Here is a 22,129-nt window from a genome sequence, read left to right as displayed (position 1 = left end):
TTTATGACCACTCATTTCCTTGCTCTTCAAAGGTCTTTTTTTCATTGGATAGTCAACTGGAAATTTCAGTTGTTTTAGGAGTTTTGCTGTTAATGAAAGGTGATTTTTAGCTTTAATATAAAAAAATACCACCCTTATTTTCTTATGTGTTGTTCCTTAATATTTGAGTTTGGGTGAAAAGTTCTTTGGATTTTGGATCACAGTTCTGTCTTTATTTTGTAGATTTACTACTTAGCATCAGAAGTTGTGCATATAGTTTAGCACAAATCAATTTTTTGTTTGGTTAATAATACTGTAGAAAACATTACATTGTGTATTATTGGTAGGGCTTAGATTTGAAAGGAACATTTTCATTGGTTATAAATTTCATGGTTATAGAGCAGATACAGGTTTATACTTGAGCATAACCAGGTAATGAGGTGGCTAATACAAACCAGTAGAGCATATAGATGACCAAAATTAAGAGTACAACAAACCATAATTAACACCATAATATGAATGTAATTTTGGAGGTGGTGGTGGCTGTATAAACAGGAACGATTCTCAGTGGTGTGTGAAAGTGTTGTTTACTAGTACCTGCCAGTTGATGGAAGACTGAAAAAATGAGATTTTACGGTATATTTTAGATACGGTTTTTATATGCTTGAGGGTGACTATTGGCTTATCTCCTTTTGTTTTTCTTTTCTTTTAGAATATGGTTTCTAGTTTTAGGGTTTCTGAATTACAAGTGTTACTAGGCTTTGCTGGACGGAATAAAAGTGGGCGCAAGCATGACCTCCTGATGAGGGCGTTGCATTTGTTGAAGAGTGGCTGCAGCCCTGCGGTTCAGATTAAAATCCGAGAATTGTATAGACGCCGGTATCCACGGACTCTTGAAGGACTTTCTGATTTATCCACAATCAAATCATCAGTTTTCAATTTGGATAGTAGCTCATCACCTGTAGAACCTGACCTGGCCGTGGCTGGAATCCACTCGTTGCCTTCCACTTCAGTTACTCCTCACTCACCGTCCTCTCCTGTTGGTTCTGTGCTGCTTCAAGATACTAAGCCCACATTTGAGATGCAGCAACCATCTCCCCCAATTCCTCCGGTCCATCCTGATGTGCAGTTAAAAAACTTACCCTTTTATGATGTCCTTGATGTTCTCATCAAGCCTACAAGTTTAGGTAAGTGTTAGAGAAATCAATTTCTTCTGGATAAGAGAGTAAGTAAGAGGCTTTCAATTACTGATTAATGATTTATTGATAATACAATAAAATGAGGCATTAATGCCAAATGTTTAAATGTATGGATAAAAAAAATTGGCAGCCATGACTAAAATCTAATGTAAAACTATTAATTCATCATTCAGGCTTTCTTACGGCTTTGAACTCAAATTGCTTCTATGTATATGGGAACAGACCTAAATCTTACTTATTGTCTGTAACTCTGCATTTTGATACTTTTGATATTTTTTACAAAGAGACTTCATTTCTGTTTAACAGAGCTTTTAAACTGCTTTCCTGGAAAAAAAAAAAAGCCTTTTATATTAAATTTTTTTCCTAAAGTGGCACAGGGAGTTTGACTCATGTTTTTTAAAGCTTTTTGTTTAATATATTACATCAACTGCTCAGAAAATTTAGTATTAACTTTACATGGGACTTTTAACAAAATTTTACCTAGGTTTAATGACTTCTATGTTGTAATGGCATAATTTCTTATTGCCTATTAAGATTATTTACAGAGGTATTTGAATTTATTGAAGTAAGTTGTTTGGGAAATTGCATTTCATTGTTAACCTGGGAGAGATTACTTTCTTTCACATCCTTGGAAAACCCATTTTGTTTCAAATCATTTAAAAATTCTCTTGATTATATCAATGTGATTTTTCCTTTTTGTATAGGATTATACTATAATCTTGGCAGTACATCTTGGTTGAGCTTGGTGTTCAGGGGACAGGGCTAGTTAATGGGTTCCGTGTAGCAGATGGCAGGTGAAGGTGACTGTGCCTTTCCCAGTCCACTTCTACTTCCTTTAATTGTTTTTATTTAGCAATACTGAGCCAAGCAGGTGATGTGTTTTACCTTTTTCACTATATTCATTTTTAAATAAGGATTTTGTGCTGGTTCACATTTATTATTTGTACAAAGTCCTATGTGCAGAATTATTGCATCAAGGAGAAAGAACATTTTAGACTTTTGACAGTATAGTGCTAAATTATTTTCCAGAAGAGCTGTGTCAGTTTAAATTACACAAAAGCAAGAAATAAAAAATCAGCTATGTAAACCTTTTATCCAGATAAATGAACCTGTTAAAAAAAGTTAAAGATGAAAGTAAAATTATAAAAGGCAACTAATAAACACTTCAAATGTTTTCTCCTGTTACTAATGTTTAAAATGAAAAATTTAAAGATCCTCTTTTAATGTGTCAAAATCAAAAAGGTTTGTTTTTGAATGACAACCAATAAGGGCAGGAAATAAGTGCAATAGTGACAAATAAAAGTGGAAAAAGTTTAATCATTTCTAGTAATGATCTTTAATTGAAAATTTTTAGGGTAACAGTGTCTAAGGCAGCATAATAACACTCAGAGGTTGCCTTAAGTTTTAATGATACAGTTTTATGATCAAAATACTATAGAAATAAAATTTCTGAGAAAAATCCATTTATTTGGGACACTGCCATGGAGGTTTTTGGTTTATACTAATGCATATAATACCACAGCTCATTCTCACTTTTCTTTCTCAGCAGTTTTTACAAATCTATTTCTTTGTATTTTTATGGAGATTCAGACTAGTGATAAGCCTGGGTAATCCTACCTCATGGGACTCCTCAGGATTGTAGCTAAGGTGGGGACTGAGAAGATAAGAGGGCCTGTGGGGTCATTATTAGTGGAAAGTGTTTCAGTGACATGGTTGAATGCCTGGAAAAAAGACTGGAGACTGAGAGAAGAGGCAGCAGTGTGTCCTCTGTACCCATTAGCATCAGTGGTGCACCAAGGGGTAAACTCTGGAGAGGCTTTGCGTTTTTCTTTCATACCTTCCTGCTTTGTTCAAAAATAGAAATTGTCTTGCTTTCCTGAATTCTCCTAGAATTTATTTTTCGTTATTCTCAGTAAGTTTAAAGGAAAGTAATAGGCTTTTTATTTTACTAAAATAAAACTTTTGTATCTCATTTGACTTAGATAAAGTAATGCCAGAGGTATTTTGTGTTGAAGAATGGCTACAAAAAACCTGCCTTTTGCTCATAGTTTAAATTAGAATGTAAGAAATTCATATAACTCAGGGCTTATAAAATAACTTTTTACCCCTTTTCCTATGTTTGTTAGGAGTCCTGCCTATCATTGTTTTAAAATTTTTTTAACTGATTGTTGTTTTAAAATAAGGCTTAAACATTTTCTTAACCTGCCTTCCCTAAAGAAAAAGAATTTTCTTAATGTATATAGTCTTACTATGTCATATTAATATAACAGTGATCTAAGAAAATACCTTTAGACTTTAATATGGAAAGTTTAAAATCAGCATAACATACAGCCTGACAAATAAAAGTGGAAAAAGTTTAATCATTTCTAGTAATGATCTTTAATTGAAAATTTTTAGGGTAACAGTGTCTAAGGCAGCACAGTAACACTCAGAGGTTGCCTTAAGTTTTAATGATTTAGTTTTATGATCAAAATACTATAGAAATAAAATTTCTGAGAAAAATCCATTTATTTGGGACACTGTCATAGAGAAACATGTTAATGTTTGGGAACTGAGAATTAAAAATGCTTAGGAAGAGGTGGAGCCAAGATGGCGGCGTGAGTAGAGCAGCGGAAATCTCCTCCCAAAACCATATATGTTTTTGAAAATACAACAAATACAACTCTTCCTAAAAGAGAGACCAGAAGACACAGGACAACAGCCAGACTACATCCACACCTGCAAGAACCCATGCCTCGTGAAGGGCATAATATATAAGCCGCAGCCCGGCGGGACCTGAGTGCCCCTCACCCCAGATCCCGGTGGGAGGAGAGGAGTCAGAGCAGGGAGGCAGAGGGAGCCCAGGACTGCTAAATAGCCAGCCCTAGCCATCTGCACCGGAGCGCAGACACACAGTGCGTGCGTGCGGTGCTGGAAACTAGGGAAACAGGACAGTAAGACCTGTGAGCAGGTCCCCACAGCTGGGGCCCCTGGGACAAAGAAAAGCGAGTGCTTTTTGAAAGTCTTAAAGGGACAGTGACCCCACAGCTGGACAGAAGCGTCCCGGGACACTCAGCCCAGCAGCTGGGAATCCTGGGGAACTCCGGGCACCCTAACCCCCTGGGCAGCAGCGCAGCTTGGAGGCCCCTCTTGGAGATAAACAGCCTCCTGGCCGATTCACCTCCCACGCGGCTCCACCATATCGGAGGAGCAGCCAGAGGCAGGCCATGCCCACAGCAACCATGCAGCCAAACTTCATAGAGCCAGGCAGGAATCAGAAGCCCCATCTGTGCACAGCTGCCCAGCACAAGCCGCTAGAGGTCACTGTTCTCTCAGGAGTGGAAGGCCACAAACCAGCAAGAAGGCACGTTCTCCCAGCCGTCACACGTGCCAGCTCCGCCAACTATCTCTATTGCAATGAAAAGGCAGAAAAATTTGATACTGACCAAATTACAGAGTCAACCCCTTAGAAGGAGATAGACCTAACCAGTCTTCCTGAAAAAGAATTCAAAATAAAGGTCATAACCATGCTGACGGAGCTGCAGAGAAATATACAAGAGCTAAGGGATGATGTCTGGAGGGAGATTACAGAAATGAAACAATCTCTGGAAGGATTTATAAGCAGAATGGATAAGATGCAAGAGGCCATTGATGGAGTAGAAACCAGAGAACAGGAACGCATAGAAGCTGACATAGAGAGAGATAAAAGGATCTCCAGGAATGAAACAATATTAAGAGAACTGTGTGACCAATCCAAAAGGAACAATATCTGCATTATAGGGGTACCAGAAGAAGAGAGAGAAAAAGGGATAGAAAGTGTCTTTGAAGAAATAAGTGCTGAAAACTTCCCCAAACTTGGGGAGGAAATAATCGATCAGACACGGAAGTACACAGAACTCCCAACAGAAGGGACCCAAGGAGGACAACACCAAAACATATAATAATTAAAATGGCAAAGATCAAGGACAAGGACAGAGTTCTAAAGGCAGCTAGAGTGAGGAAAAGGTCACCTACAAAGGAAAACCCATCAGGCTATCATCAGACTTCTTAACAGAAACCTTACAGGCCAGAAGAGAATGGCATGATATATTTAATGCAATGAAACAGAAGGGCCCTGAACCAAGAATACTGTATCCAGCACAATTATCATTTAAATATGAAGGAGGGATTAAACAATTCCCAGACAAGCAAAAGTTGGGGGAATTTGCCTCCCACAAACCACCTCTACAGGGTATCTTAGAGGGACTGCTCTAGATGGGAGCACTCCTAAGACTAAATAGATGTCAACAGAGAAAATAAAATCACAGCAAAGAAAGCAGACCAAACAAATACTAACTAAAGGCAAAAAATAAAATCAACTACCCACAAAAGCAGTTAAAGGAAGCACAAAAGAGCACAGAATAAAACAACCAACATATAAAGAACGGAGGAGGAGGAATAAGAAGGGAGAAAAATAAAGAATCACCAGACAGTGTTTAAAATAGCTCAATAAGCGAGTTAAGTTAGACAGTAAGATTCTAAAGAAGATAACCCTGAAACTTTCGTAACCACAAATCTAAAGCCTGCAATGGCAACAAGTACATATCTTTCAGTAATCACCCTAAATGTAAATGGACTGAATGCACCAATCAAAAGACACAGAGTAATAGAATGGATAAAAAAGCAAGACCCATCTATATGCTGCTTGTGAGAAACTCACCTCAAACCCAAAGACATGCACAGACTAAAAGTCAAGGGATGGAAAAAGATATTTCATGCAAACAACAGGGAGAAAAAAGCAGGTGTTGCAGTACTAGTATCAGACAAAATAGACTTCAAAACAGAGAAAGTAACTAGAGATAAAGAAAGACATTACATAATGATAAAGGGGTCAGTCCAACAAGAGGTTGTAACCATTCTAAATATACATGCACCCAATACAGGAGCACCAGCATATGCGAAACAAATACTAACAGAATTAAAGGAGGAAATAGAATGCAATGCATTCATTTTAGGAGACTTCAACACACCACTCACCCCAAAGGATAGATCCACTGGACAGAAAATAAGTAAAGACACGGAGGCACTGAACAACACACTAGAACAGATGGACCTAATAGACATCTATAGAACTCTACATCCAAAAGCAACAGGATACACATTCTTCTCAAATGCACATGGAACATTCTCCAGAAGAGACCACATACTAGGCCACAAAAAGAGCCTCAGTAAATTTCAAAAGATTGAAATTCTCCCAACCAACTTTTCAGACCACAAAGGTATAAAACTAGAAATAAATTGTACAAAGAAAACAAAAAGGCTCACAACCACATGGAGGCTTAACAACATGCTCCTAAACAATCAGTGGATCAATGAACAAATTAAAATAGAGATCAAGGAATAAATGGAAACAAATGACAACAACACAAAGCCCCAACTACTGTGGGACGCAGTGAAAGCAGTCTTAAGAGGAAAATATATAGCAATCCAGGCATACTTAAAGAAGGAAGAACAATCCCAAATAAATAGTCTAACATCACAATTACCGAAACTGGAAAAAGAAGAACAAATGAGGCCTAAAGTCAGCAGAAGGAAGGACAATAAAGATCAGAGAAGAAATAAACAAAATTGAGAAAAAAAAAACAATAGAAAAAAATCAATGAAACCAAGAGCTGGTTCTTCGAGAAAATAAACAAAATAGATAAGCCTCTAGCCAAACTAATTAAGAGAAAAGGAGAATCAACACACATCAACAGAATCAGAAATAAGAATGGAAAAATCAAGGCAGACTCCACAGAAATACAAAGAATTATTAAAGACTACTATGAAAACCTATATGCTAACAAGCTGGAAAACCTAGAGGAAATGGACAACTTTCCAGAAAACTACAACCTTCCAAGACTGACTAAAGAAGAAGCAGAAAATCTAAACAGACCAATTACCAGCAACGAAATTGAATCGATGATGAAAAAACTACCCAAGAGCAAAACCCTCGAGCAAGATGGATTTACTGTGGAATTTAATCAGACATACAGAAAAGACATAATACCCATTCTCCCTAAAGTTTTCCTAAAAATAGAAGAAGAGGGAATACTTCCAAACTCATTCTGTGAGGCCAGCATCACTCTAATACCAAAACCAGGCAAAGACACCACCAAAAAAGAAAATTACAGAACAATACCCTGATGAACGTAGATGCAAAAATAGTCAACAAAATATTAGCAAACTGAATTCAAAAATACATCAAGAGGATCATACACCATGACCAAGTGGGATTCATCTCAGGGATGCAAGGATGGTACAACATTCGAAAATCCATCAACATCATGCACCACATCAACAAAAAGAAGGACAAAAACCACATGATCATCTCCATAGATGCTGAAAAAGCATTCAACAAAATTCAACTTCCATTCATGATAAAAGCTCTCAGCAAAATGGTTATAGAGGGCAAGTACCTCAACATAATAAAGGCCATATATGATAAACCCACAGCTAACATCATACTGAACAGCAAGAAGCTGAAAACTTTTCCTCTGAGATCAGGAACAAGCAGGGATGCCCACTCTCACCACTGTTATTTAACATAGTACTGGAGGTCCTAGCCATGGCAATCAGACAAAACAAAGAAATACAAGGAATCCAGATGGGTAAAGAAGAAGTTAAACTGTCACTATTTGCAGATGACATGATACTATACATAAAAAACCCTAAAGACTCCACTCCAAAACTACCAGAACTGATATCGGAATAGAGCAAAGTTGCAGGATACAAAATTAACACACAGAAATCTGTGGCTTTCCTAAACACTAACAATGAACCAATAGAAAGAGAAATCATGAAAACAATTCCATTCACAATTGCATCAAAAAGAATAAAATACCTAGGAATAAACCTAACCAAGGAAGTGAAAGACTTATACCCTGAAAACTATAAGACACTCTTAAGAGAAATTAAAGAGGACACTAACAAATGGAAACTCATCCCATGCTCGTGGCTAGGAAGAATTAATATCGTCAAAATGGCCATCCTGCCCAAAGCAATATACAGATTTGATGCAATCCCTATCAAATTACCAACAACATTCTTCAATGAACTGGAACAAATAGTTGAAAAATTCATATGGAAACACCAAAGACCCCGAATAGCCAAAGCAATCCTGAGAAAGAAGAATAAAGTAGGGGGGATCTCACTCCCCAACTTCAAGCTCTACTATAAAGCCATAGTAATCAAGACAATTTGGTACGGGCACAAGAACAGAGCCACAGACCAGTGGAACAGAACAGAGACTACAGGCATTAACCCAAACATATATGGCCAATTAATATACGATAGAGGAGCCATGGACATACAATGGGGAATTGACAGTCTCTTCAACAGATTGTGTTGTGAAAACTGGACAGCTACATGTAAGAGAATGAAACTGGATCATTGTCTAACCCCATACACAAAAGTAAATTTGAAATGGATCAAAGACCTGAATGTAAGTCATGAAACCATAAAACTCTTGGAAAAATACATAGGCAAAAATCTCTTGGACATAAACATGAGCAACTTCTTCATGAACATATCTCCCCGGGCAAGGGAAACAAAAGCAAAAATGAACAAGTGGGACTATATCAAGCTGAAAAGCTTCCCTACAGCAAAGGACACCATCAATAGAACAAAAAGGTATCCTACAGTATGGGAGGATATATTCATAAATGACAGATCTGATAAAGGGTTGACATCCAAAATATATAAAGAGCTCACGCACCTCAACAAACAAAAAGCAAATAATCCAATTAAAAAATGGGCAGAGGAGCTGAACAGACAGTTCTCCAAAGAAGAAATTCAGATGGCCAGTAGACACATGAAAAGATGCTCCACATCGCTAATTATCAGAGAAATGCAAATTAAAACTACTACGAGATATCACCTCACACCAGTAAGGGTGGCTACCGTCCAAAAGACAAACAACAACAACAAATGTTGGCAAGATTGTGGAGAAAGGGGAACCGTCCTACACTGCTGCTGGGAATGTAAACTAGTTCAACCATTGTGGAAAGCAGTATGGAGGTTCCTCAAAATGCTCAAAATAGAGTCACCATGTGACCCAGAATTTCCACTTCTTGGAATTTACCCTAAGAATGCAGCAATCCAATTTGAAAAAGACAGATGCACCCCTATGTTTATCGCAGCACTATTTACAATAGCCAAGAAATGGAAGCAACCTAAGTGTTCATCAGTAGATGAATGGATAAAGAAGATGTGGTACATATACACAATGGAATATTATTCAGCCATAAGAAGAAAACAAATCCTACCATTTGCAACAACATGGATGGAGCTAGAAGGTATTATGCTCAGTGAAGTAAGCCAAGCGGAGAAAGACATATACCAAATGATTTCACTCATATGTGGAGTATAAGAACAAAAGAAAAACTGAAGGAACAAAACAGCAGCAGAATCACAGAACCCAAGAAGGGACCAACAGTTACCAAAGGGAAAGGGAGCGTGGAGAATGGGATGGTAGGGAGGGAAAAGGGTGGGGAAGAAGAAAGGGGTATTATGATTAGCCTGTATAATGTGGGGGGTAGGGGAAAGGGGAGGGCTGTGCAACACAGAGAAGACAAGTAGTGAGTCTACAATATCTTACAGCGCTGATGGACAGTGACTGTAATGGGGTATGTAGGGGGGGACTAGGTGAAGGGGAGAGCTTAGTAAACATAATGTTCTTCCTGTAATTGTTGGTTAATGATAACAACAACAACAAAAATCCTTAGGAGTCTGAGAAGATCATCACATCCATATTTCAAAACACATACTGATTTCTGCAGGCCAGTTTATGTATTCTTGATTTTATATACAATTGATTAGATGATTTCCAAGCCATCTACATACTGTTAAATACAAATTCATTGGCAACACGAGAAGTTCCATTGCAGAAAAAACAGGCACAAGAGGTAAAAAAAAAAAAAATCATCCAAAACCTCTGGGGTATTGAAACCAGTAGCGCTTTTAGTATTGAGGGAATCAGTGTTACAGCATGGGAATGTATTGATGCTAAAAAAAAAAATCCCCCAAACAAGTATATTGTATTTAAGGTGATGTGTTTTTATAGTTTTACAATTTGAAATTTTTATATTAAAAGTGGTTGAAATAAAAACATTTTCACATTTAAAATGATCAACTACGGCTTCTAGAAAATATTAGTGTACATAATATTAAGTGAAGTTGTTTGTGGCTAAGGTTTTACTGTAACAAGTGGACAATCCCCTCAGTCCCCTTAATCCAAAACTAAAAATTTCTGTTTTCCACCCTTAAATAGCTGTTCTGATATGCTGTAACAGGCAGTTTTCTTTTCTTCCTTAACAATTTTCTATTTTCAAAAAGATAATTTCAGTGAAATCCTTTGGGAGTTTTCTTTATTTTAAAACTTTGTCTATTCAGTCTGTATAAAAGAACTTCTGTAATACATTGAGTTAAAGAATACCCATGAAATGAACAACTGTGAAACTACTACCCAGTTCTTTATAAAGGAACATCGCCAGTATCTTGAAGCCTTCTCCTTTCCTTTTCCTTTCTGAGTTAAATCACTATCCTAAATTTTGTGTTCATCTCTTTTGCTTGTTTTACTGTATATGTATATAAAAAATACATTTAAGTGATTTGCTTTTGAAATTTATATAATGGTCAACTATATGTATTGTTTTGTAACTAGCTCCTTGTGTTCACTCAGTTTCTAAGCACCTGTATGTTGATATGTCTAGCTGTTTGGTATTTTATGAAATACCATCAAAGTATTTTGAGCCTTTGATTACTTAAAATTTCTTCATTGGGCTTTCAGATTATAAAAGTAATTTATGCTAGTAATTGAAAATTCAAATATCAGAACTAGAAAGGCAAGGCCCTCATACTCTGATATATTTACTCAGAGTCATATCAACAGGTGACTGTTTCTCTGAATGTGCTATCTTCCCGTTCTTTAAAACCTTTTCCAACTGCAGAGCCACTGTGCTGCCTTTCATAGAGGACACTAGTCTACTTTGTATTCTCTGTGAATAGTGCCCCCTAGAGTTTTGCACCATCACAGTTTTAACAGTATTTCTTGGAAATACAGAATATTGTAGATCTGTAGATTATAGATTTGTTACCTTGTAGATGTACTGTAACTTAGCCAGTATTCTGTTGATACACATTTCCATTATTTATATAAAAATACATTTTTATTATTTAATCACAAGTGTTTTAGTGTATAGCATGTGTTGGGCACTATTCTTGCAGTCTTTCAGACATTGCTCCTGTGAGGATTTTTGCATATGTGTTTCTGAATACTTCTGTGCATATTTATGAAATACAAATGCATAGCTGTTAAGTTGTTGGGTCAAAGAGTATGAGTATTTAATATTTTAATACTCAATTTTCGGAGGGAATTATTGGCAGTTGCTTCAAAAGCATTGTGAAATATATACTCCAGTAGTGTATGAATGTATTTTTTTCCCTTATCAATATTTTATTACTGTTCTTTTAATATTTAGTGATCTAAAAGGTGAAAAATTAATGGGGGTCAACATCTTTTCGTATTCTTAAATTCCTGAATATTAGGAAATACTCATTGGGCCTCTGAATACAATTAAATCAAGTTTAAAGTGATAACGTACATTAATGTAAAACATTAAAATAGAATCTCCCTTCAAAATAATTTGAATAAATTCAGATGCATTATGCATCATTTCTATTAACTCAGTTAAGTTATAATGAGGATTGAATTTGGATATAATTATGTAGTCTGTGTAGAAGTTGGAAGTATGGGGTGAGCTTTAGGAATTTGTTATGTAGTTGGGGAGATAATGTTAACATGACAGAAGAGTAGCAGTCAGGTATATATGCCTGTATGATGAAGCAGTAAGAATTGTCTATCTAAAGCTCAAATATTGTATTGGCTTAATGAATGGGGATGTTGATTGGGAATGAGACTTAAGGGAACTTTGGGAGATGAATGTGCCTACTTTGAATAGATGGAGTTTATAAGAGAGGAAACATCAAGAAAGGGGAGAAGAGTAGTTACAGGAATAGAAATAAAAATGGCATAATCATGAGACCTGACAGTAAAGAAACTGCTCTAAATAGAGTAAACCTTGCAGGGGAGACATTGGAAATGTAAGTGTGCTAGGAAAAGAGGCCATTGTTAGGAAGCTCTTAGAGATGGCGTTTAAAGAGGTTCATTCAGAGCTAAGACACTGCTGAGCATATTTGAGTAGAGGAATGGTGATGAAAGTGGTGGTCAGGATGACCAGCTCTGCACTTATGTTCTGAAGGGTTAGTGGCAAAGAAGAAGGGCTGTTAATTCATTTATACAGTAGGTTTTTGAGTGGGATGGTGGTGGTGAATTTGAGTGGGATGGTGGTGGTGAAATGGAGAGGAAGCAGCTGATAAGAAAATTTTAGAAAATAGGACTTAATGTCTAGCTGAATATAGAGGATGAAGAAGAGGATGGAGATAAAGGAAATAAGTGATGTCTAGTGATTGGAACATTGGTAACTATTCTCCTCTTTCAAAATTCTGAATGATTTTTGCCTTCCCCAAATGATCATTGAAGCTGTTATATAGGAAAAAACAGTGTTAGTATTAAACATCACAGATGAGTGTTATGTTAATATAGTGATGCCTTTTTGTAGATGAAATTCTTTGAAATTATTTGCTACATTCTCTGTAAATCTTGTTAAATTAGAAAAATTTGATGTACATATAGGAGGATCATCATTTAAAAAATGTTCACATAAAGCAATTTTCAGTGTTAAGTTTCTGTAAACAATTGAATATTGGAATATAAAATTACTTAGTCACGTGTATTAGTCATTCTGTGTGCCTCTTGGTTCCAATGGGTTAAGAAACAAATTATCAAAAATAAGCTTGTCTGATAATATAGAACAGAATTTACATGAGAATATTAGTTCTTTGTGTATTTTCATTTATACATGTTCTAGAGTTGTCCCCATCCTTTATTTTTAATGCAGCGGTACAATGGGAAAAGGAATAAAATAAGAATATTCTTCGGCCATGATGATACAGTTAGCTGATGGGTGATGAGGAACCAAATAGCTCGAGGAAGAGATCTTAGATAATGCAGTGTAATCAACTGATTTATTCGTTGTCACTTAATGAATTATTTTATTAATATATTAGCTAGATTGAGGCATGATAATCCACAAAGCTGCCTTTAAAACCTCTTGGTTTATCTTTTCCCTGAGGAGGCCATTTTATAAGCCCCTGTTAACTACGTGCTCATGGCTGAGAAGCATTCTTGACCAAATATAAACCAGTTTATCAAAAGGTAACAGTATAATACTTCACAGGGTGGATGACTCTTGGTTCCAATGTGTTAAGAAACAAGTTATCAAAAATAAGCTAGTTTCATATTTTACTAAAAATACTTAACCATTTCTTAGGCATACTAAAATATTTTCTACCTAAATATTGTACCAAGAAAAAGTCATTATCATTAAATCATTGGCAAAATGCATCTGTTGAACTGCTGTGTATCTTTTTTTTTTTCCCTGAAATTTTGCTCTCTTAAAAAAGCAGACTTTTGATTAGAATTTCTGGAACTGAAAATACATATACGTATAGTGCCTCACTGTTTTCAGAATGCTTTCATGTGTACTGCATTTGATCCACAAAGCAGCCTTTAAAAGGCAGATGAGCAAAGTGTTAATCCATTTTAATTGAGCAGTAAAGGACTTAGAGATATTTCTAAATTGCTTGGATAGTAACTGGTAGGGCTTAGACTAAGATACAGGAATATTCTGGTCCAGTTATGCCAATATTCATAAACTGGGAGTGGTCGAAAGTATTATGTCATAAAGGCAGGCCTCATCAATTAGGAATTATAAATGAAACTGAACATATAACTTGGAATTTATAAGATCATGCTAAAATTACTTAATGAAATTTTGGCATAGTTTCACTTACTTATTGCTGTAATACATTGGTGTAAAACAATCTTATGTTCATGGATTCCCTGTATTAAGAATCTGGAAGAACAATGTGTGGATGGCTCATCTCTACTCCAAGATGTCTGGGATCTTAGCTGATAAGACTTAACAGCTGGTGGTGGCTCGGATGGCTAGAAGCTGGAGTCACCTAGAGGCATCTTCACTCACATGTCTAGCAGCTATATACTATCTATTGATTTGGACTCAGCTTGTCTGTTGGCGGGTCTGCTTTTTCATCTGGTCTACCTTGACTTTACTTACAGCATGAGAGCTGGGTTCCAAAAGTGAGTGTCCTCAGAGAGCAAGGAAGAAGTGCATGGCACTTTTTAACGATCTGGTCCTGAGAGTTGTATAGCATCCGTTAAACCGTACACTGTTGGTTGAAGCAGTCATAAAGAACCTTTCATGTTCAAAGGGAGGGTATTATAAACCACACAACTTATTTGGAAGAGTGTCCATTGTTACATTATAAGAAGAGCATGATCGGAAATGTAGCAGTCTTTGAAAAATAGAATCTACATTATGAAGAAATGTTGAAAAAAGGATTATTGAGTAAAGAGTTCTATTTGATTCATGTCTCTGAGTCATGGTCCTTTTCCTTTTCATCTGCTGCTGTTAAAAGCATTCGTGGAATTTGTGCAGAATTGATTTTCTGAACCCAAGTTGGAGAAACTAATGGGGAAAAAATAAACTGCAAAACCTTCATGTTCTAATTTTATGTCCTGCCATTCTTTCTCCTGATCTGCTACAGTGATAGGCTAGTTAATAGACTTACCTCATGGCAAGTTTAGTGTGCTTTTAGCTGCTGTTCTGTCATAAATTTGTTTTGCCTAAAAACTGTCAGTAGGTATTAGTACAGATTAGATTTGTTTTAACATATACACTATTTTTTGTTGCTGTGAGTGCCTGGAATTCAGTTATGGTACATAGTGATTAAGTAGATGTGTTTTTTCTTAGAAACAGAGTAGTTCCTTGGTATTACATTTTGGATTGAAAACCTGGTAAAGGCACAACAAAGATAGGTCTATTGTGATATAAACTACCAACATTGCAGTTGTACATAAATCTATAAATTGTGCATCAATGTTAGCATATACTGACTATGGAAGCATTCAGTTTTAATGAAATATTCATGGTTTATGGGTACTTTTTAGTATAGGTTGATGCCAGGCATCCAGACAGGGACTCAAATACTGGCATATGCTGGTGAATTCACCAAAGGTGTTGGGCCCAGCTTTGCAGATGTAGATATCTGACATTTTTGGTGCATTAAGTGGATCTGTTTCTAAGGAGATTTTATGCTAATCAAATGTATCAGAATGAAGCAAGAATCACAATTGTAGAGCAGAACATTTCATTTTTCTATCTTGGTTGCTCTTGTATCTTTTACCTCTACCTATGTTATCTTGCCTTTCCCTGCCATTACTTTTGCTTTAAACAGTTACCTTTTTAAGGAAATTCTAAGAAAAAACAGCATATTATTTTACTCTTTGTGATAGTTTTCATTCCTGAACATTTGATTTTGAATTTGATAACTTTTTTTTATCGTGATAATTGCCTTTTTCCTTGTAGTGCTTGTATGCTTTTAATAAAATTCTCATCTTCTAACTAAAAGTCATTATTTCAACCTGTTTTTGAAAGGTATTGAATTGGCAGTTGTCAGTTTTTTCTTTCACCACTTTAAAGATGACTTCTGGCCTACATTGCTTTTGATGAGAAGTCAGCATTTATTCATTTTGTTGTTCCCTTTGTATGCAGTGTTTCTTTTTTTCTCTTACTGCTTTCAAGACTTTATAGTCATGGTTTTCAGTAGTTTGATTTTGACATGGTTAGTTTGTTTTCTTTGTATTTATTTTGCTTGGGGTTTGATCTGTAAGGGCTTTTTCCTTCCATCAAGGTTATGGAATTATCTTCCATTATTTCTGCAAGCTTTTTTTCCCTAATGCCCCATTTTATCTTCTTTTGGGACTCCATTTGTACCTATGTTAGGTCTTATGAGGTTTCAGACTGCAGAGATTGGTTGCTCATACTATTAACTAAGGTTGAAAATCCAGTGTGTTCACCTTTAATCTCAAAATACAGATTACTGAATTTGCAGTTAAGGTAATTGGTGACCTTCGCCATGGATAGAGAGTGAAAAGTAAAAATCTGCATAAGAAAAGCAGTTGAAGAATGAATGGAAATTGAAGAAATGGAGAGACAGACTACTGTAGTTATGTCTTTCTGTTTTATGCCCCATAGTATGTTTATGACTTACAGTTTTGTTTCATTTTTAGGCCATCATTAATAGCATCCCTCTATCTTTTCCTTTTTTAAATATTCTGGAAAAATAGAGCTACTTTATTATATAATTTCTAGGTAAGCATAATGGCTACAATAAACTGGCTGTGCTTAAAGAAGAGAGTTTTACCCAAGTTAATATTATTCTTGATTTGGTGTGACTTACTTGTGGATTGAAGGCTTCTGACATTGGATATTCAACTGACATCTTGTTTATATATCTTCATACATTGGGAAAATTGTAGTCAGTGACATGAGCCATTTTTCCTTTCCTTGCATGTTACAGCTGCAGTACTTGTTAGGAAGCAGAAGACTTGAGGCTTCTATATTAGCTTTTATTTTGTTTTAATGAACACTAGAACATCACTGAATAATGCCTTAGTATAAATCTGTTAAAGTTCTTTGTGAGGTAAATACAGTTTGATTTTTAAAGGGTGATTTCATTAGCTACTCTTAAATAGACAATCTTTTGTGTGCAAATAATTACTAATCTCCATAACTATCAGTAGTTTTAAAGTTTAAAATTTTCTCTTATGATTAATCTCTATAATTGAATATAAAGTATTAAAAACAAAACACAATGAAGAAAGAAACAAAACAAAAAAACCAGACACCTGAATTTTGGATAGTGTTCTGGGGGGAGTTTCTGACTTTTTCAGATTTTCATTAGATGATACTATAGTCAAGGATGAAATGGAGTTTTGAAGGGTTGAGTTATATTTTGACTATATTATAATTAGGGTTTTAGAATATACAATGATAACTGCCTAAAATTGAACCTGTTGTACAGTAACTTTACCTTCATGATTCCAAGATGAGTGCAGTTTAGTACTACTTTATTTTGGAGTATTTTGATAGACAGATTCCAAATTTGGCACTCTTTTTTAACAGAAGTGCCTGGTTATTGCAGGTGCTTATATCCTTAGATTTGTTATTGGAATATTATCTTTCTTTTTGTTTTTTTCTCCCCAGTTCAAAGCAGTATTCAACGATTTCAAGAGAAGTTTTTTATTTTTGCTCTGACACCTCAACAAGTTAGAGAGATATGCATATCCAGGTAAGAGGAATGTTTGGAATATATTTCTTTATGAATGTTGATGTGTTAGTCTGCCAGGGCTGCTGTAAGTAAGTACTACAGATTGGGTGGCTTACATATCAAATTATTTTCTTATATTTCTTGAGGCTTAAAGCCCAAGATAAAGGTGTCAGCAGATTTGGTTTCTCCTGGCCTCTCTCATTGGCTTGCAGACAGTTGTCTTCTTCCTATTTATACACACATAGCTTTCCTCTGTGTGTCTGTGCATCCCTGGTGTCTCTTCCTATTCTTAGAAGGACACCAGTCATATTGGATTAGGGTCTCATCCTTATGACTTAATTTAACCTTAATTATCTTTTTAAAGTCCCCATCTCCACATAGAGTCACATTGGGGGTTAGGGCTCCAACATGAATTTTTAGGGACCACAATTCAGTCCATAGCAGTTAGACTGTTTCTCCTTAAGTAAGCATAATACACTTTGAGATTTGCCAAATATTTATAAATACTTTGTATAAGAAAACGGTTTTAACTTTTAACTAAAACTCGAGAGTATCTTTTGAATTACTTACTGTCACATTTAGTCGTAACTTTTTTAGTGAAAATCTTATCCCCAATACAACAACATAAAAAAGAATTTGTAGCAGCCCAAAGATAGGATAACCATAAACTTTATCATCCAATCTGAAGCATTTATAGAGTGAAAGTAGGCACTATTAATCATTTTTCTGGGATAAGAACAAAAACTGAGCTTTGTGGTCACCTGGACTGTAAAATGAGTAGAAATCTGAGAGGAATTATGAGAACTATTCTTAGCTTTGCCTTTTGCAAATTAACTAAGAGATGTAAGAGGAAAGAAAAGGAAATCTGTAGTGTGTACTTTTCCAACTAAAAATATAGTCCTCTTTAGTGTTAATATATTCTTTATGACTCTTCAAATTACATTCTTAAAAGATGTAGCACAATAAAACTGAGGCTCCAGGACTGCATTGTCAATCTCCAGAGATGATGGGTCCAAATTTATGGATGTCCCATCTCTTTTAACTCCCTAACATCTGGAAGATGCACTGTTTTTCTGTGAAAGAGTCTGGGACACAGCTTTAGATTGTTTTGCTAATCTCATCACTTGTATTAGTCATAATACAGAGGGAGTGCTCTCAGCAAAACCTCAGAATGATTCAATAATCTGACCCTGTGAAGTTTGAACTCCCAAAGGGTAAACTCATAGATAGACTTGTTCTCTGACAAAGGGGAAAAAATACAATGCTGAAAAATAAGATTAAAAAAAAATGTACAAGGATTAGTCCAAAAGGTACAATATCCAAAGGATAGAGTTTCCAGGAAAAAATAGAGAAAATTTAGAGGAAGATATTACCAAAGAAGTAAAATGAATGTAGCTTGATGTCGTTCATGTCCACCAGGGGCAAGACATTGCAGTGAGTTTTTGTAAGTTGGAGGTACTTTCAGTCATGGGGATAGTAATGAACCAACTAACAAATTAATAAATACAGTATATTAAAAATTATATTTTATATCCAAAATTATATCATTCATCTTAAGTTTTGTTTGTTATTCAATGATGATTCCTTGCTTGAGATGTTTAGTAAGTGTTCACTAGGTACAAAGCACTGTTATTTGACATGACCTCTTTCTACAAGTTATATGTGGTCTTGTTATTGAACCAGCTCATATATATGAAGTGATCTTAGCATTGCAAGGTGTCATGGAAAGAGCCAATTCAGTAATAACAAGTAAGAGCTGGTTTATAGGAGAAGGTTACTTTTAACCTTAGTAGTCTGGGAAAGCTTCACTAGGGTATTAGGTCTGCCTTTGAAGAAAGGAGATTACTTAGACTATAAGTGGATTTGAAGATACTAATTCAAGATACATTTTTAAGTGAACAAAAGCAAACACGGATTTTTGGATAATGTGCTACCAGTTCCCTTAAGAAGGTGAATGAGAGAGAGAGTGTATGTGTGTAACTTGCTTAATTTCATAACAATATCAGGATAGATATTATCAAGCTGCCTCTTGAGAAGGGAATTGGATGACTGGGGTCAGAGTGGGGGAATCTTTTCACTTTATATCCTTTTTGTATCTTTTTGAACTTTTATCTAGCCAAAAAATGAATGGTTAAAATTGAAATTATTTTCATTGAAAAATTTTCATTATGTTCTGGAGATGGATGGTGGTGATGGTTGCAGAGAATTGTGATGATATTTAATGCCACAGGACTATACACTTAAAATTTGTCATGTTAACTATTTTTGTCTTGTATTTAATCATAAAAGAAATAACCATGAAAGTAAGGCTATGTGCAATCCTCCTTCCAAAGAAAACAAAATAAATCACATACGCATGTACATACAAACCCCAACTTTTTCAGAGTTGTATAATTAAATTGTAAAAAATCTGTTTTTTCTTAATAAGTATAAGCAAAATTTGGTACCCTTACCTAGCTTCAATAACCATCAATATTTTCGCAGTCTGTGTGTGATACCCCCCACCCCAACTCTTTCCCCTGAAGTATTTTAAAGCTAATCACAGGTATCATATAATTTCACCCAGAAATACCTAAAAAATGCATCTCTTAATTAATTTTTAACAATCATGCTAACAGTTTTATAATTCCTTAATGCAAAACAATGTAATTATTCAGTTTCTCAGTTCAGTATTAAACTATGGCCCATGTATTACTTTGACTTTTATGTCTCCCAAGATATTTTCAAAAACTTTTAAATTTGATGTAATTTACATTTAGAGAAAAGTAAAAATGGTAGATAGACTCTTCATGTGTCTTCTGTCAATATTAACATCTTGCTTAACTATAAAGTGGTTGTAAAAAACAAGAAATTAGCCTCGGTACAATATTATTAACTAAGCTACAGCCTTTTTTTAGATTTTGCCAGTTTCTCTGCTTAATGAACTTCTGTTTCTGGATCCAGTCCAAGATCCTAAATCACATTTAATTGTTACATCATTTTCAGTCTGTGATGCTTTCTTAGTTTTTCCTTGTCTTTCAAAACTTGTGATATTTCTGAAAAGTATTGGTCAGGTATTTTGTATAATATCCCTTAATTTAGGTTTCTCTGATGGTTTGTCATGATTAGACTGAGATTATGCATTTGGGGCAAGAATATCTCAAGTTATATGCTCTTCTCAGTGTACCATATCACGTTACAATATACTGATGCATCTTATTTTTGTGATGTTAACCTGGATCACTTCGGTAAGGTACTGTCTACCAAATTTCTGCATTGTAAAGTTGCTGTCTCTTCTTCTGTTATTAATATCTTGGGTAGGTACTTTGAGAGTACCTGTTTCTCTTCATATTTTTGCTCACCAGTTTAACATTCATGGATATTCCCTAAAGCAATTACTTCATTATAATCACTCCTGTGTTCCAGTGGTGTGATTTTCTGTTGTCCTTACTGTTTTTTACTTCAGAGTTATTCTTTGTAAGGAATAGTTGTCCTTTCTCCCCATTTATTTATTATTAACTTGTCTCCACGTGGACTCTTGAGTGCTCTGGGTTATGATCCAAAGGCATAATAATTTATATTGTTGCTCACTGTTCTGCCTTTGTCCATTCTTTCAGCTTGTTTGCTGTGCCCTTTTGATATGTCTCCATTCATTTCTGAGCACTGCTTTACTTTTTGGCACCACAGGATTTTTCTGCCCCAGTTCTGGAATTACTTCCTTCTCCACAGAGCTCTGGTTCCTCTCTTAGAATACTTAGATCATTTTCTTTTAAAAAAGTGATTCATTTGACTTTGTAGCATGTTACACATTCTGTGTTTGGATGATTGTGCTTTTTGTATCATACAACCTCTCTCTCTTTAGTTTTCAAACTTTGTTGCATATTAGGATCAACTGCGGAGCTTTTAAGTATTCAAACACCCAGGTTTCGTTCATACCAATTTAATTAGAATCTCTGAGGATGGAACCCAAACAGTAGTTTTAAAGCTCCTTGGGTGTTTCCAGTGTGCAGCAAATTTGAGAATCCACTGCTGTGCATCCAGCTCTTCCCCTGTGCCTGTAGTGGTAGTAAGGTATAAACTAGAGGCTTGAATACATGCAGGTTTGGGTGGCTTTGTTCTTTGTATTGTCCTGTGAATATTTCATCAGTGAGTTCAGCTCTATTGGTTTTTTTTTTTTAATTTTGATATCATTAATGTACAATTACTTGAACAACATTATGGTTACTAGACTCCCCCCAATATCAAGTCCCCCGCCACATACCCCATTACAGTCACTGTCCATCAGCATAGTAAGATGCTATAGAATCATCACTTGTCTTCTCTGTATATACTGCCTTTCCCGTGTCCCCCCCAACGCACACATTATGTGTGCTAATCGTAATGCCCCATTTTCTCCCTTATCCCTCCCTTCCATCCACCCTCCCCAGTCCCTTTCCCCTTGGTAACTGTTAGTCCATTTTTGGGTTCTGTGAGTCTGCTGCTGTTTTGTTTCTTCAGTTTTTTCTTTGTTCTTATACTCCACAGATAAGTGAAATCATTTGATACTTGTCTCTGTCTGCCTGGCTTATTTCTCAGCTCTATTGGTGTTAGCACTACCCTTTCCATTTGGTATTACTACCTCTCTAATCATGCTTTCTCAGTTTATGTCACTGGCTTCTCTTACATGGTCCCAGGACTCAATCTGTGATTCTCTACTCACTACTCTGATAGTATCTATGAGT

At 35.7% G+C, this 22,129-nt stretch overlaps 1 protein-coding gene across 11 annotated transcripts in view; it reads left to right on the top strand.

Moving 5' to 3' along the window:
* Window positions 1-22,129, top strand: part of PIAS2 (protein inhibitor of activated STAT 2) — a 128,587-nt gene that overhangs the window by 38,554 nt on the left and 67,904 nt on the right. For all 11 annotated transcript variants that reach the window (XM_036918660.2, XM_036918664.2, XM_036918661.2 and 8 more), the window contains 2 exons: window positions 692-1,166; window positions 17,366-17,450. In XM_036918660.2, coding sequence (XP_036774555.2) covers window positions 692-1,166; window positions 17,366-17,450 — 560 coding nt within the window. The remainder of the gene's footprint in view (window positions 1-691; window positions 1,167-17,365; window positions 17,451-22,129) is intronic.

This window comes from Manis pentadactyla, chromosome 6 (assembly GCF_030020395.1).
Source record: "Manis pentadactyla isolate mManPen7 chromosome 6, mManPen7.hap1, whole genome shotgun sequence".
NCBI classification, from domain to species: Eukaryota; Metazoa; Chordata; class Mammalia; order Pholidota; family Manidae; genus Manis; species Manis pentadactyla.
The sequence above is the reverse complement of the archived record's forward strand: the minus strand, read 5'-3'. Positions and strand labels throughout refer to the sequence as shown.